Below are 18,192 nucleotides of genomic sequence, written 5' to 3'. Positions count from 1 at the left end.
AGACATAGATGAACTAGACCAGATTTCCGATGAAAATGTAATGCCAGGTCAGCTTTGAATCATTTCAAGGTTGGTAAAATACTCCATTGATGAAGTGGTGGTAGTGCGGGGAAGGATAATATGGGGTACACATTACCCTATGTTATAGTAGCTTTCAGTGGTATAGTTACATTGTACATTTATACTATAAAGAATCTTCATATCAGAACATGGTCTCATGCATGGATCCCTTACCTAGGGTCCATGAAGTATATTTTTATGAAATTGGCTTCTGTTGTCATCCTACATATTTTATTTATGCATTTGAAAATATTATTCTGAGAAGTGATCTAGAGACTTCATCAGAAAGAATACCTGGTCTAACTGATTAGATAAAGGAAAATCAAAACAACTCTGGGAAACCACCTTATACCTCTCAGATTGGCTAAAATGGCCAAAAAGGAAAATGATAAATCTTGTATGAAAAATGGGAAAATTGGTACACTCCATCAATTGGAGAATGGCTGAATAAATTGTGATATATGTTGGTGATGGAATATTATTGTGATGAAAGGAATAAAATGAAAGAATTCCATGTGAACTGGAACAACCTCTAGGAATGCAGAACGAAAGAATCAGGAGAATGTTGTACACAGAGACTGATATATTATGGCACAATCAAACGTAATAGACTTTTCTACTAGTAGCAATGCAATGATCCAGGACAATGAAGAGGAACTTATGAGAAAGAGTACTATCCACATCCAGAGAAAGAAATGTGGAACCAGAAATGCATTAGAAAAAATATATGCTCAACCATGTAGTGCGATAGGGACGTGACTAGAGTTTTGATGTTAAAGTATCCCTTTACTGCAAATACGAATAACACAGAAACAGATTTTGAACAATGATACACATATAACCCAGTGGAACTGCTTGTCATTATGGGAGCAGGAGGAAAGAGTGGGGGTAAGGGGATTATGAATCACATAACCGTGGAAAAATACTCTAAATAAAATTAAAAAGAAAAAAAGAAAAAAAAGAAAATTGCGACACTAATACACTGCTGGTAGAGCTGTGAACTGATATAAATGCTCTAGAGAGCAGTATGAAACTCACTGCCAAAGGGCCATAAAACTATGCATATCTCTGACCCAGCAATATCATTACTGTATCTGTATCCCAAAAAGATCAGCGATAAGAGGGAAAAAAGCTCTTTTTCTAGTGGTGAAGAACTGGAAATTGAGGGGGAATCCATCAATTGGAGAGTAACTGAACAAACTATATGTGCTTGTAAGGGAATGCTACTATTCCATAAGCAATTCCAGGATGAGTTTATAAAGACATATGAACTGATACAAAGTAAAAGGAGGAGAACCAGGAAAATGCTGTATATAGTAACAAAAATATTATACAATGACCAACTGTGAAGGACTAAACTATTATCATCAAATCAAGTTTCCAAAATATCTACAAAGGGTATATAATGAAAAATGCTATCCACAGTCAAAGAAAGAACTGTTGTTGGACTCTGATTACAGATCAAAACATGCCATCTTCCACTTTATTTTCTTTGAGTTTTTTTTATTATATATGATATGTATCTTCGGTCACAGCATGAACATTATGAAAATACATACTGCATGAAAGCACTAGTATAACCTATATCAGACTATTTACCACCTGGAGTGGGGAGAATCTGATTTGCAAAATGCCAGAAAGCAATTGTCAAGAATTGTTCCTACATGCAACTTAAAAAAAAAAAGAAGAAAGAAAATAATGTATGTGAAAGAGACATGTGAATTTGACCTAATCATAAGTTCAGTATTAATGAACCATGTTACATGAGTTAATCCTCAATCAATATCCCACTCCAATAGGATCCATCACTGTGTGGACCTTAAAGGCTATACCAGTGCAATGTAGATTCTTGCAGATTCAAACAAGTTGGAAAATATTCAAATACAATTTTATAAATAGAATTGAAAAAAGCAAAAACCTGGTATAGGAGTAAAGTGGAATTGGATGACAGGAGACTTGGGTTCTAATTCCAGATAAAATTCTAATAACTTGTTTAATACAAGGATAGGGATTGAGACTGAACTTGTGATTTCACTGGTGTAGGGAACTCCCAGGTGAGGAAACTCCCTCTACCAATGAAGGTCAACTCCTTCTCTTCAATTAATAGTCTTAGAGTTGCTCACAGCAAAGCTGTTTAAAACGTGTGGCTCATGACACTCCCATCTGTCTGAAACCAGATCAAAATGTAACCTGTAAATATTTCACAAAATAAATACAATGCAATACGAGGGAAGGAGAGGAGACTAGATATTTATATTGCACCTAATCTGTTCCAGGCACTGTTTTAAGTACTTTTTACAAAATTATTTCATTTGATCCTCAATACTACCCTGCTAGGTAGGCATTATTATTATCAACCTATTTTAAAGATGAGAAAACTGTGGCAAAGAGAGATTAAATGATTCCTGGGATCACACAGATAGTAAGTGACTAAGGATGGATTTGCACTGAGGTCTTCCTTGTTGCCAAGCCTGGTGCTCTACTCACTGTGCCTGTGAATAACTTTCCCAAAATGAGGTTAGTCTTTTATCAAAGAACTCACTGAAGGATTGAAAAGGAAGGAATGTTAGGGATCACCTAGTCCAGTGCTCCTAATAGAACCTAGAGGTTATGTGACTACTCTTAGAGCCACCCAAGACCCAGGACAAGTCAGCAGCATAGCTGAGTCTAGAAGCTAAATCAAAACCCTCCCCCATCTATGTTTTGCTTTCTGACACATGCTCCCTACACCCACTTTGCAGAATCTTATAGAAGAGGGATCTTAAGGGTAAGTGACCTGTTGATTTTTTTAGGAAAGGTTTTCTTCCTACCGGAGTGATCCAGTCAGCTTGCACTCTAGGAATAATTGAAATGCATGAAGTGAATCCTCCTCAGAACCAGTAAAGTCAGTCCATGACCAGCTTTTTCTTCTTCTATGCATATTTTGAAGCCTTCTATCAGTTGGGCTTCTAAAGGGCTAATTTTGTGTCTCATTAAAAACTTGTTTTTAAATTGTCCTTTATAAGGTCAGTGCCATAGCTGATTCTGAATTGGATAAAATACAGAACATTTTGGTACATGGACAAATTAAAGGGCTTTTGTAGCTTAGAATAGTCTCCATTCCCTTATAGTAATTGATGGTTTACAACAGAATTAATCTAATTTTCCCCAATTGTGATACATCTAGTGCCCAATATCTCTTAAAGAACAGCCAAGTCACTAAGCCAGTATTCATTTCACAATCATAGAGGCAGCAGGAATATCTTTCAGGCTGGCAGAAGGAAATGGACTTTTCTCAATTTATGCTGTTCTAAAGTTTCAAGGTTTAGAAATTGACCTATCATCTAGCACTGGTAGGTAGAGAATGATCTAGTGAGAATAACCTAGCCTATTAGGGTTGAGTGATTAGTTGAAAATGAAAATGTCTGAAAAAGTCCTGTGTTTGGCTACTGTGATAAAGCAGAATATCGAGAGAGGCAATGAAAGGCAGTACATAAAGGATTAGATTCCTATCTTGCCTGACAAACCTTACTTGGGTAACCATGACCAAGTCACTCAACCTAGCTCTAAGTTGTAGGCCAAATACAGATATGCATCAGTGAAGCAAGTAATTTGTTTTTATGCAATTTTATTTGCATAGGGTAATCAAAACAAAATCACAGGAAAACAAAGAGTAGAGAAAGGAGAGATAGCAAAAACAAAAATACATTCAAAAGATTTCAAACTGAAAGGCATCTGTCTCCTCTATACTCTTCATTTAACAGGTCAAGAAAATGAGACCCAGAGAGGACAATTTGCCCAGGGTCCCAAAGTAAATAGCAAAATAGTGATCACAATGGCCTCTACTTTAATTTCATAGGATATTGATGAATAGGCATTTCCTGCAAAATGTGTTATCTGTGCAACTGGACATTGGTCTCTTAATTAAGAAATTTGTCCTATGACACTGAAATGATTAACAGAGCATGCATTTAAGCAATCATCTTCATTATAAATGTGTCATTACCCAAGAGATTCACTAATCCTTATCTTAAGTATGTGGCATCAGCTGGTGAAGTAAACAAGGAATTTTGGTTTTACCAGAAGAGTTTACTAAACACAGGATAGAGCCTAAAGTCTTTATTTCTTTCCCCTAATGACTTATCTTTTACTCTCCAATTCTAGAAAAGTTCAAGTTATAGATTGGAAAGGATTAACAAAATTCGAGTCCTTAAAGTCTCAGTTGAAATTTCTGCTCCACCATTTAATAGCTAGCTAGGTGATCCATATAAGTTATTTATGGTCTCTGATTTTTCTCATCTGTAAAAAGGGAATAATAACAATGATAGTTTCACCAGGTTGTTTTAAAGCTCAAGTGAAATAATGCCCTTAAGGTACTTTCTAAACTATAACACCCAACAAAAATTCAAGGACTTAATAACATGTTAGATAAATGTAGGCTCTAATTATAGTAGCCAAATGGAATAGTATTTATTTTTTAAATCCAAAATAACAATCCATTATTAACCATCTATTATTGTGCAAGTGGGCCCTAGGTATACCCAAATGAATAGAAAAAATGTCCCTTCCCTTAAGGACATTCTTTTTTACTGGGGAAAATCAATCTGTAAACAAATACAGACAGGATCATTTGAGGAGATAAGAGGACATTAATATCAAGAGAGATCAGGAGCTCATTATGATTAAAATTCTCTGGAGACTACATATTAATTTATAATTATTTATTAGTAAAGATTATACAGAAAGAATAACATATTCACCTGGCCGGCCAAATTAATCTATTTGCCAGACTGTCTCCATTCACCAGAAAGAATTTCTGGCCTCTGTGCATCAAGATCTGAACACTAGTCATTTAGGTCACCCTGCCCCTCTGGGGTTGGGCAGACTTAACCTCAGTGTGAGTCCAAGACTGATCTTTAAGCCACTATGAGCAATATGGGACTAAAGCCAGGTCCCCACCCCCAACAAATGAATAAATAAAACAAACAAACAAATGAATGAATAAATAAAGCCTGACCTGCCAAGTGGCCAGGGAACCACCAGATGCCCAGTCAAAGGATGGGGCTGATATTGATCAAAATGGGTTTTCAAGTGGAATAAGGGGTACAATTTATATTAAATTCACACAAGCTTCACCTGGCCTAAGATACCTGAACTGAGCATTAAAGAGACACTAGGATGCTAAGCGGAGGAGATGAAGAAGAGAACCCATTTCTGGGAATGAGGAAATGAAATGAGTATGGTAACACTAAACAATAAAGATAAAGTGGTTTTTTCCTATTAAATCATTTCTCCCCATTCAGTTTAGTTCACATTCTCTTCCAGCAACTCCCAGAAATAATCAATTTCAACTTAATCATGTGGCAGAAGATCCCGAAATCCAAGGAGGGATGTGATTTACAGATAGAGTTAGCTCTTAGCTTGGCTGGATTTAGAATCAAGTCATCAACTCTTCCATACATTTGGCAATCTAATTAGTTTCAACTGCCTTCCCTAAACAGGACTTTCCTTCCTTGTAGTAGTGCCAAAGGAAATCTCTCCTCTCCTCCCTAAAATCAATTAGGACCTTTTTTCTCCAATATTCCTTCCTCAACATCTCTGCTCCTTCTTCAGGCAGATTTGCTATGTGACTGTGAAAAGGTACAGAATGTCAGAAGATGGTTTGAATCACTTCCCAGCCTTGTTTTTTCTATATGTAGACCTTGGCATGAGATGTGGCCACCAATATCCCTCTAGGCTGACTTGTTTTCCTATTAGCAAATCTGGAGTTCCCAGAGATGGACTATTACTGAGTGGCAATGACTCAAAATCTTTTAGGAAGCTAATGGTTACCTTTTTAAGGATGGAGGATATATATTTCACTACTCACCAATGTAGGTCAGTGAAATTCCATTGATAGACTTCCCCCACTAAACAAAAATCAATCACCATGACACCATTAGTTCTTAAAAACAAAATATTTATTTAACAATAAATGAAAAAGATCCAATAATCATAACATCACCGTTACCCAACATAAAGCAAATGAAAGAAAATCAATACATCACAGTTTACACATAAACCTGGATCGCACTGTCCCACCAATGTCAGCACAAATAGAAACCTATCATGAAGGAGGAAAAAACCCCTTGCTTGAAGCAACTCATAACTCTTGACTACAAGAACTGGTAAGCAAGGTCCTTTCGAGAAAAATCTCTCCCACAGGAAGTCACTTCAGTACTAGCTGCCTACTTTCTGGTCCTCACGGTTCCCTGCTGAGAAAATGTTCCACTTCCTTTTCTCAAACTAACAAATCGATGACAACCTATTTAGTAATCATCTTTAAAAAAACGCAGAGAAAGTGTTGTGCTGTTAATGGCCAACAGATCCTTTAAGCCAAAGAACTGTAAAACTTCTCAGGGAGTAAGAAGAAACCCGGTCAGATATTCATTCAAGATAATTCTATTCTATCATCTATTCAGTCATCAGTAGCTGAAAAAATAAACTCATAGATCAACAGTCAGGGCAATCAAACAGTTAATCCTTCCTCCAGTAGGAATCTTTGTTGTTTGATCAGCTGTCAGAATCTATTTCTAGCCAAATACTTGTTCATTATTGTCTGACTCTTCTTGACTTCTTTTGAACTTAGTGGGTTTACCATTTCCTTCTCTATTTCATTTTACAGATGAGGAAAATGAAGCTCACAGAATTAAGTTACTTGTCTAGGGTCCCACAACTAGTGTCTGAGGTCAGATTTGAATTCAGGAGAATGAGTCTTATTGACTCCAATCTAGAACTGTTCACTGTGCCATGTAGCTGTCAGTAAAGAAACATTAGTCTTTATTTAGCTCAGTTTCCATGGTTTTTGCTTTACAATTATATTTTAACCTTTCAAGATATAAAAATAATTATAAGCCCAAAATCTGAGGGACTATAATGCCCTGAGGCCTTAATCATCTCTCTGACCTCACATCTCCTCTTTTTCCAGCTGCTTCTTCCATACAAACCAGAGAAAGAAGAAGGGAGCAGCTGGTTACTTGGAGAGGTTTTTACTCTCTATAACCTAGATTTGGGGAAACTAGTAGGCTCAGTGGATTGAGAGCCAGGTCTAGAGATGGGAGATCCAGGGTTCAAATCTGGCCTCAGACACTTCCTAGCTAGTCTGACATTAAACTAGTCACTTAATCCCCGTTGCCTAGTCTTCACTGCTCTTCTGCCCCAGAACCAATATATTGTTTTGACTCTAGAAAGATGAGGTTTAAAAATAAACAACCAAAACTTAAGATGGCACTAAAGAGCTCAGCATTCTTCTAAGAAAGCTCTCATTTATTTCTTCAGCCAGTCTATAAAATGCTTCTCTTTCCGTATTCATCTTCCAAATACAGCAATTGAATCCTTCCTATCAGTTCAGTTTCTGCTAGAGCTTTCTCACTTAGTTCCTGCTACTGCCTTAAAGCTCAGTTAGCTCCTCTCCTTCTGGATTCTTCACCACTCAAATCTGAGCCTCCTGGTGGTCAATGACTCAGCTTTCCCTTAGGAGATAGAGCCCATGAAATCCAACTTTCTGTCAGTTATGAAGCCATTAGTCTTCTTTTAACCCAATCTCCACATAGCTTTTGATTTACAATTATGTTTTAACCTCTCTAAATATGAAAGTAATTATATGACAAAAAGCTGAGGGACTAAAATGCCCTGAGGCTTTAATCATTTCTCTGCCCTCAAATATATCCCCCTCATTTGTCTATTAGGTCCTCACATTTTAACAGAAAAAACTCTTTCTTCACACAATAAGTTCCATCAGTAGTAGTTCATGCACAAATGTCCCCCTCCCCCTGCACTTTTCAGGATTGTGACATCTTTTCTAAGTTGATTTCATCCTTTTTCTTGACACAACAGCTCATTTTTGGTCTCAAAAGTTTAATGATTTCTTTTCAGCAGCCAAATTGCTCACATATACACAGAGTAGAAGCTTACACATGACAGATTCTATAGCATTTAAGGAAAGGAACTAGATAAAACTCAAATGAAGTAAGGCCACTAAACTCCTATCTGGAAATCAGACTAAATAAAGTAAAATCTCCACAGCCAGAAATAGACAAGAGAAATTATTTCAACTAGAAAAAAAAAGTTCAATGTTTTTCAATTCATTTCCTTTCATTAGACCTTTAAGTAGTGAAACAGAGGTGACTCAGTAGAGTCTTGCTCTTCAAACTCTAACTGCTGAGCAGGAAGCCATCCCTCATGTTCAAAGAAGATACTAGCTTGGTTCCTGCTGCATTCCACATTGCAGGGGAGTAGCTGAAGAGATGAATGAGTGACCACCAATCCCTTTCCCAAAACCCGTGTGTACAAATTGTTCTCTGTCGTGTCACCTCAGCTGCATAGCAGGAGATTTTTGACTCTTGACCTCAGTATTCCCAATTTGCCTCTGCTTAAAAGGTGTCACCCCAACTTTGATGGCTCCATGCCAGAATGGTTTTTCTATTTAATAACTATAAGACAATAAAAACTGGAGTTACTTACTTATGGCAAATATGGATTAGGTGCTTCCTTAATTAGTGTGTGTTAATGTGTGCCCAACCCAGTGATCTTCATGCTTAACTAGTAAAAATACTAGGAAGAGATCAATGCATTTTTCATTGCATGATGTGACATTCCACCCGAGGGTTAGCAACACTGAGCATGCAGTATTTCATATCTAGTAGCACATGCATATGCACAAGCTGATTAGTGGATGTGATGTTAATCTGACCTAATGCTGAATGTTCCTGAAAGGCAGCAAAGAGGCTACAGTCTGAACACTATTTTCCTGTTTAATGGACAATCCCTACCCTATGAGCTTAGTGCTTGCTAGTTTGGGACTCTCAGGCACTGGGACATTTCTTCCCTTCAAGCAAGCCCAAGATTTTTCTCTGCTCCCTGAGAGAAGTTTCCCTAGTGAGTAGGATAGAGAAAACTGATTGGTCACTGCTGGGCAGGGAAGGGAGGCTAATGGGAGGCATTAGCATCTGCCCTCTCACTTTCCCCAGAATTCCTTATCCACTACCCACTCCTCATATTAATGAATGCTACATGAGAAATGAGAGGAAAAGGATGGGAGAGTGATTATTTACAGATGCATGGCTGGATAAGCAGGAGGAGGATCTATTTTCTTCTTCTCTCTTATTCTTTTTCTGATGACTCTGCCCACTCTACTGTTCAGACTTGTTTCATATATAACTAACTCTTGAAAAAAGTTAAGGAATAATTGATTTAGAGCTAAAATGATTCTCAGAAACTTTCTAATTTGGCCAAGGTTTACACAGGTTGTAAGTGGAAGTTCTTAAGACTTGATTCTGGTGGGAAGTTTTATCATGAAAATATTCTCTTTTCATATACCCTTCCCCAGTTTTTTCAATAAGATGGGCCAACGTCTCAGATTTGTGTAACTGGCTGAGGACAGGGGTTGAGATCTGTAGAAATATAAGGGAATACAGTATCTGGCTGCAATTCTATGATGGTGTCTTGGCAGTTCTACAATGTCTCAAGGCTCTCTGTTAAAAAAAGCCTGGTGCCTTCCCTGAGGACTAGGGCCCTCATGACTCTTGTATTAAGATCTTTCCATATATTCTTTTAATATGAGAATCATACTTAAATAATTAAGTTATTGAATACCTTTGCACACCTATGCAAGTTGAATGCTGTAAGCTGTTTGGAGCTTGCTATGGCTGAGAAGAATGGCTATAAACAACTCACTGATAGATAAGAACAAATAAGGAAGGCAGCATAAGCTATTAAGCCTCATTCTCCCTCTCCCTTTAAGGAATCAGATGCAAAAGACACAAGCATTATATTATTTGGTAAGAAAGGTAAAATATGTCAATAATGCTCACCCAGGTTGTTCCTCAGATGTTCAAATCATACTTCCCCACAGTCCCCACGTGCAAGAAATACTGACTCATAAAATCAGTGACATCCTAAGAAAATTTTACAATTCAGGTTAAGAAAAGCATGGCTAAAGCAGGGTAAGGCATTATGAGATTGTTATTTAGGCGAATAATGAAAGGCAAATTTGGGCATTTTCTGGCATCTGAATTATGCTGAGCATGTCTTTATGAGTCTAAAATTAAGAACCGGAACTACCATCAACTACAGGTTGTGTTACGTTAAAGGTTTGCTTACTCTGGAATCATTTCTCTTTACAAAACCGTAGATTTTAAAAGGATGAATTGTTATCCCTTTCTGCTGAACCAGGAAAGCCAGAAAACTTATACTTGGGACTCAGGTAAATCTAGTACCAAAAAATGCATGAGATTGATATCTCTTGTGCTGATATTAGGTAATGTGTAAAATAATGTGTAACTTTAAAGGTGTAGGATTTCAAATAGAAATGAGCTCCAAAGTGGTATTTATAATCCACTCTACTGAAAGCAGCAATGTAAACATAAGGTCACACCCCAAAAGAAGATCCAAACTAATGTGTTTAATAAGTCTCACCTCAAATGAAGTCTCAATTAGAAAAGAACAAGATTTGGCAAAGGATGACCAAAAAATATTTTCTGTATAGCAGATTTTCTTCCTGTTCTCCTCTCCAGCTGGCTCATTTCTCAAAATGAAAATGGTGAGTTCCTTCTTTTCTAACATTGTGTTTCTGAGTTCTTTCTCTCATCCCTACCATTAAGAGGAAGTGACATTAACAAAAGAAAAAGGGGGCAAAGGAACTTTCTAGATTTCAGTAATTTAGAAATATAGTAATTTAGAAAAGCATTATCTAGTCTTGGACTTGGCTTATTTTCCATGATTTCTTTCTCTACAAACCTTAGGGGGATTCTGGTAACAGATATATGCAAACTCAATACACTTAAGAGGAAAAAAATACAACATTGGCTGCTTATGAGCAGAACACATTCTTTTAAGAGAAGACACTTGGTTCTAAAAAAGCAAATACCATAAAAATAATTTCTTACCTCAAAATCATTTATAATTAAACCGCTGCACAAGATTAAGAAATAACTTCTGTCTTTCTTCTCCAACAAAACATAACTGTATAGGTGGGCAGAGACTATAGGCTGGCCTACATGCATGCCTATAGGCTTGATCTTGATTTGCTATCATAAAATATTTGGACTTAAAGGAAAATTTAGAGAATATCTAGGCTAATTCCTTCATTTTATCTATGAAGTAATGGAGACCTAGAGAGAGAAAGCGATATGCCCAATGTGACATAGATTCTCAACAGAGATCTGCTCAGAACCATTTTTCCTAAACCAAGGCTCTTTCTTTGCATGATGAAATCACATTAAGGAAAGGAAAAACATATTTTGCTTTACTTTCTCAAAGTTAAAACTAATGTTAGGTTAGTGAGGAAGGGTGAGGGTGTATTCTTATACATATAGTCCCGTTAGTATGAATAAGGAATCCCAAGTGGTCACTTGTATTGAAATTCACACTATTCATTACAAATATTTAAAATATGGTCATAGGTAACAGCCCAAATGAATTATGTAGGAAAAATCTGAATAATATGGCTACATTGTAAGATTTCTTATTCACATTAATTGAACCTGACTATACTATGCATGAAAAAGATAATTTTCAGATAAGACCAGGATAAACCTTAATAAGGTTTAAACACAAGAGTAAGATCTAGTATAGGAATGTGCCAGGGGGCATCTAGGTGGGTCAGTGGATTGAGAACCAGGCCTAGAGCCAGAAGGCCCTGAGTTCAAATCAGGCCTCAGACAATTTCTTAGCTATGTGACTCTGGGCAAGCCACTTGTTACTGCCTAGCCCTCACCACTCTTCTGCCTTGGAACCAATATTTAGCATTGATTCTAAGATGGAAGGTAAAGGTTTAAAAAAAAAAAGGAATATCCCTTGCCAGACAGTAGGGAAAAAAATGTATGTCCTATTCCTTCTCTCCTCAGAGCCTAGGGAATTAGTTTCATGTACCACCTTGCTCAAAAAAGCTTTAAAAGACCCATAAAATCATAAAATACTAAGTATCAAAAGGGATCCTAGAGGTCATTTAATCCAATCTGCTACATGTGAAGGAATTCTCTTGGGACATTCTTGATGAGAAATCACCTGAATTGAATACTTCTGGAGATGGGTCAATAATTCCCTACTCCATTAGATAGTTTTTATTTTTGAATGGCTTTGATGTACTAATGTTCAAAAAGTTCTTCATTATACATTATAATGGCAAAAAAGTGATTCCTTCTACTGAACTGAAATCTGCCTACCTCTAATTGATACACTCTTGTCCTGATTCTGTCTGCTGGGTTTAGGTATGCTGTTGTCTACTTTCTATTCCAGAAGAATGTTTTACAAATACTTTAAAATAGTGATCATCTCTTCAGCTCTAAGTCTGCTCTTCTCCAGTCCTTTCAATTGATTTTCTCATGATATAATTTTGACCATTACTTTTAGTCTAGACACATGATTTCATGGGAAGAGAGAGGTAACACCCTCTACCAATGCAGAGAACCTGCTGTTTTTTCACCTATAAACTTATCAAGTTACTAGGGGAAGTATCTCAATCAATCAACATGCACTTACTAAGCACCTCCTTCCTCTTGCCAAGCAGCTAAGGATACAGAGGTAAAACAGTCAAGATGGACATATACCATATATAGGAGGGGTAGCTAGGAGGCTCCTTAGATAGAGCTGAGCCTGGAGATGGGAGGTCCTGATTTTAAATCTAGCCTCAGACTTTTTGTAGCTGTGTGACCCTGGGCCAGTCACTTAACCCCAATTGCCTCACCCTCATCAGTTTTCTGTCTTAGAAATGAAGCTTAGTATCCATTCTCAGACAGAAAGTAAAGATTTTTTTTTAAAATGTATAAAGGGAACACACACACACAATTTGGGCAAAGGGTTAATAGCAGGATGGATTAGGAAAGACCTTGTGCTGAAGGTGTGACCCCTTAGCTGAGTCTTGAAGGAAACTAAGGGTTTGTGTCAAAGAGGGCAGAGAGTAACCCTTACCTTCTTTACTGTAAGTATGGCCTTATCTCTTTGGAATTGTTGCCTTTCCTTAAGAATCATAATTGAGATATGATTTAACTAATAGGTTAAGGTTTGAAAAGAACTTTACACACTTCTCATTTGATCTTTACCATAACCCTGGAAGCATTATGACTATTCTCTCCAATTTACATATGAATAAATTGAAAAGTTAAATGACTTTTCTAATGATGTGGTTCTCCATCCTGTAGTGGCTGTCTTCTGCTTTGGTGGAAGTCAAGAGTTTCTCTCTTAAAGTGTTGCTCACATATTGTTAGTTATCTTTTCCTGAATATATGTGTGTATATGTACACATAACATGTTTATACATATAATGTTCATGCTTCTATTTACCCATGTGAATATATCCATAGCCATATATTTCTCTTTATATCCCCAACAATGTATATGTGGCTTGGATGAATAGCCACCAAGGTGCACTCCAATGCCAGAAGGCTATGTTTATCTATTGTTAGCATTAGTATGCAGGGGAAGGTCATACAATGAGAGGGAATCGTGCACTTTCCACAGTGAAATTCTCTTGGGCTTCTGTGGTCACTGACATCTTTTTCTGTCACTTTCCCATGCATTCTTTGCTTCTTGAATGCTGGCTGTTCTATCTGGACAATCTTCAGATGAGCTCATTGTTGCAAGCCTTTTGCCAGAGGCCTATGTTTACTTGACATTATGTGCTGTAAGAAACAGCTATTCTCAGCATTGTGGATCTAATTTGCTTGGACCAAGTAATACTGTATTTGAATGGACAGCTGTTTCTGAGTTAAAAGAGAACATGTGGATAAGACTGCCATCTGGGTTACAGCCTGTAATCTTCAAGAAACTTTTATTTAAGAACTTCTACTGAGGGAAGTAATATGATTCCCTATGGCAAGTGAGATCAATCGTTCAGGCCTGTCTGTGTGAGGAGAAATTTAACTAGACTGATCCAATTTCCCCCTTTGGTTTAATTAATACCACACTGAAGGAATCTTTGGGTTTCACTATCTTCTGGAATCACTTACAATCCTTTCCCCAGTTATTCTCATACTCTGTTTTGTACATAACTGAAAAAAGGCAATCAGATCAATAAAAGTCTGTCAGAAGCACAACATAAAGTTCTGAGAAATGAGGTGGAGATAGTAAAGCAGAAATAAATTGACTTGTTTTTAATCCATAGTTTTTTAAGAGACCAGACAAGGGAAAGAGTTGACTTTACTATTAGAAAGGAAAGTTGTACCAACACTTACCAAATTGTGAAGAAAAATGTAGTTATAACTCTGTACAGTTAAAAATAATTTGAGCTTAATTTGTTTACATTTAACTATTTATGAACTCTAATTTTATATAAACAATGATAAGGTGACATGCCTGTTTTAGCTATACTTGGGGAGATTAGTATCTAAAATAGTGACTTTCTTTTCAATTTTTATGTTAACAAAGAGAACAGGTAATAAACAGAAGGTTCAGTGAAAATAAGAAAATAATTGTTAAGGAAACTGACCTTGAAGAAGGCAAACCATTTGTAGTCATTTATGACCACCTCAAAACCTTGGTTGTAAATGATGGTGAAGATGCCAGAATTGCCAAAGTCATCTTGTGCCACATTTAACTTTTGCAGGTGTACTACCATTTTGTCTTTTGGTGGCCCTGGGGAAAAGAAGTAGCAAAAAAAATTAGGCACTTAAGAGACAGTAATAAATCTTCCTCATTTTTTTGTTCATCTTAATCAAGCTGCTTTCCTCCCATTCACTAGATTGGATTTTCTTCATCTTCTGTTAAAAAAAAAATAAGATAAGGGGGCAGTTAGGTGATTCAGTGGATTGAGAGACAGGCCTAAAGATAAGAGTTCCTGCATTCAAATGTGGCCTCAGACACTTCCTACCTGTGGGACCTTGGGCAAGTCACTTAATCCCCCATTGCCTAATCCTTGGAACCAATACATAGTATTGACTCTAAGATGGAAGGTAAGGGTTTTAAAAAAAGAAAATGTAATATGAGCCTCCTTTATAGCTAAGTCCCCTGAAACACAATCTTTCAACTATATCAATCTTATGGAAAACCCTCTCTCTTAAGCGCAAGGGCTAGCAAAGCCTAGTGAAAACTTTCATCAAGGGACTTGTCCAAGATCACCAAGTTAGAAGGTATTAAAAAAAAAAAACAAAAAAACCAAGAACCTAGGTGTTCTGCCTCTATATTCTCAGTCCTGTCTAGTATGCCACATTAAACAGAGAGAGTGACAAAGGTTAGAGGTACAAAAACATAAATACAAAGGAGAAATGAATGAAGCTAAAAAGTCAGGTCCTAGAAAGACAACAGGAAAGGAAATAGGTGGCATTGGATGATTGGTTGTTGTCCTCAAAGAGGACCAAAATGATGTGACTGGTGATGTCTTTTGACATTTGAGGTACAGTTACATAAAGTCATTGGCCTCATTCAAAATGGCTAGAAAGCTAGAGCTTGAGTCAGAAAAACCTGAATTAAGATTTCACCTCAGTGACCTCCTATTTGTGTGACACTGGACAAGTCATTTAATTAACTGCCTCATTTTCCTCAGCTGTAAAATGGGGATAATATCACCTACCTCAGGGTTTGGGAAAAAACAGGGTTTGCCACCAAACACAAATCTTGTTCACAAATGCTGCATAGACTATTGGACCACAGGATCATAGATCCAGAGCTGGAAGACCCTTTAGAGGCCATCTTGTTCAGACTCCTCATTTTATAGATGAAAATTTTTACAGAAATGAGGCTCAAGTAGATTGTCTAGAACCAAACAGCTAGGGCACATGTGAGGCAGGTTAAAAACCCAGGCCTAATTCTAACACTCTCTCTGCTAAACTTTACAGCTTCTTGTGAATTTTTGAGTTGTATTAGACAAGAAAAATTCATCCACTGCAGATCAGTCTTCTAAGTGATCATTTTTGGAACTTAATTTGGTCCTCAGACATCAGTTTATTAAGAGGACCCAACTCTTAAGCATTTCCAGATTAACCGGATCTGCTAGAAACTGAGTGATTTGAAGTCAACTAGGAGGCTCTGTGGATAGAGACAGGAGGTCCTGGGTTCCAATTTGCCCTCAGGAACTAGCTGTGGGATCCTGGACAAGTTATTGTTAAATAACTTTTGCCTAACCCTTACTACTCACTCCTGTGCCTTGGAACCAATACCTAATATTGATTCTAAGTCAAGGGTTTTATAAATAAATTCTTTCTTGGGGTTGGAAATTCCAAAACTACCAGTTTCCTCATTTTCACCTTCCTCTATCTCTGCCAATCTAATATGTGAAAGTTCCCACTGCTGAGTCCTCAAGTATCTTCTAGCTAATTTCTTTTCCCAGGCAAACTCATATCTGACCAGGTTGTCATAGGGAACTAGCCACTTATCTTTTATGAAATTTCCTAAGATAGTATCAAAAAAGGCCGCATATTCCAAATTCCTAGACTCTATCCCCAAATCCTAGGGTTTGGGGGAAAATGAAAAAGGGAGAAAGGAGAGAAATTACTAGCTCTCTGAAGAACCCAGAAGTCAAGACTGCTGGGCACAAGAATGAAGTTAATAAAGGATAAGCATTTTGATGAGAAGATGCGTTTAGATTTCAATTTACACTGATATACCAAGTTCCAGAGGAATGCAATTAAGAGTGGAAGCCCCTTAAAGACAAATTTTTTTTTGTTGTTTTGGAGTGGTTCTTATTTTTGCTTGCCTGTTTATTTTTGTTGTTGTCTTGTTGTTTTTGTCTTTTTTTTTTTGCATTCCTCTGAATTCCTGGTACTCTGCATGCAGCTGGGCATATAATAGACTCTTGATGAATGATAAATGTTTGCTGACTGAGAAGGAAGCAGATTCACATAGGATCTTTCAGAAACTGAAGGGTCAAAAACTTTTTTTTTTTTTAAAGTACACAGCAGGTTCCCCTTTCCTTCTTTGACCTGAGGTTTAAGGGCTCAGGTCCCAAAGCCAGGGGCACTAGGGGCGGCAAGTCGCCTTAGCAAAAAGAGGAGTCTAGATAGTGAGGGAGTGCTCTAGAACTTTCTGGTGCGGCCTCTTCATAAACTCGCCTTCATAGAATCTAAAGAAAGAGAAAAATGAAAGGGGGAGAGGGAGGAGGAGGGAAGGGACAGGGAAAGAGAATGGGCCTCACCACCTGTCAGGAGAGGAAGGAGACATTCTCCAGAAAAGGAAGGAGGAGGTGGTTTCAGGCACTCACCCGGCTTAGAGCAGTCAATTCGATTGTCGTTTGGCCCCCGACCCTCGGACACCTGAAAGACCCAGGTACCCTGCAGATCATCAAAAGTGCAATTGGCGGGAGTGTCGGAGGAGGCATCATGGACCCCTGAGAGCAGGAAGAGGAGGACGGGCAACAGCGAGTAGCCACACAACCCCATCCCTACTAGTAGGCAGGCAGCGCAGGGTACTCCGGGGGAAAGTGCTCAGATGGGAGTACAGCCAAGGGCCCGCTGCTTGAGAGTCGGGAATGAGCCCACCTCCTAGCGCGGAATTTAAAGCTCTGCAGCTTTAGGGGGCCGGAAAACTGGAGGCCCGGGAGGGATCACGCGGTGGGGGCCAGACTGTAGTGGGATGGGGGAGGGGCTGTCACATGAGCGCCGCCTCCACCCCCACCCTCACTCCTCGGCTCCTCTGACCCGCCTCTTTCAACGTTTGGGGAGTAGGACTGGCTATGTGAAAGCAAGGTAGGAGAGTCGGGCAGATGTATTCAGCCAGCCCCACTGGTCTGGGGCGGCCTCTCGACCTGCTGAAGTGGGAGGGGTCGAAATGGGCTACATTGGACCAGCAGCTAGGAAGGCTACTGCTTTCCTGTTAGAGAGCTTCCAAAGGACCCCACGCAGCTACGACTTGGGAACCGGGAATGAACACCCACGGACTCAAGTTCTTAATACTCGGTCTAGGAGGGAGGAAGGGAGTGGTTGATCTGAATCATAACTGGGGTCAAAGCTTCCGGATATTAGTGACGCGTCCCCAGAAAGTCAGCTCCCCACCTGCTTAGCTGGAGGGAGGAAGCAATTGGCCCTCTGACCTTATTAAGGAATATAGGTTTAAAAAAAAAAAAGTCAGGAGCATCCTCAAAAGGAGCAGTAACAGTTTCTCAGAAAAGTTACAGAGAATATTACACTTGCCCTGGTCCGAGATGTTTGCTATTCCCATTCTTGTTTTTTGTTTCTATGTTTTCTT

General features: G+C 38.2%; 1 protein-coding gene across 1 annotated transcript in view; it reads right to left on the bottom strand.

Moving 5' to 3' along the window:
• Window positions 1-17,598, bottom strand: part of CTSC (cathepsin C) — a 41,208-nt gene extending 23,610 nt beyond the window's left edge. The window contains exons 1-2 of the mRNA XM_001363308.4: window positions 17,210-17,598; window positions 14,504-14,649 (exon numbers count right to left, since the gene is read on the bottom strand). Coding sequence (XP_001363345.2) covers window positions 14,504-14,649; window positions 17,210-17,387 — 324 coding nt within the window. The 5' untranslated portion in view covers window positions 17,388-17,598. The remainder of the gene's footprint in view (window positions 1-14,503; window positions 14,650-17,209) is intronic.
• Window positions 17,599-18,192: the final 594 nt, after the last annotated feature.

Source organism: Monodelphis domestica, chromosome 4, assembly GCF_027887165.1.
Source record: "Monodelphis domestica isolate mMonDom1 chromosome 4, mMonDom1.pri, whole genome shotgun sequence".
In the NCBI taxonomy this organism is placed as follows: Eukaryota; Metazoa; Chordata; class Mammalia; order Didelphimorphia; family Didelphidae; genus Monodelphis; species Monodelphis domestica.
This window is presented reverse-complemented; position numbering and strand designations above follow the sequence as displayed.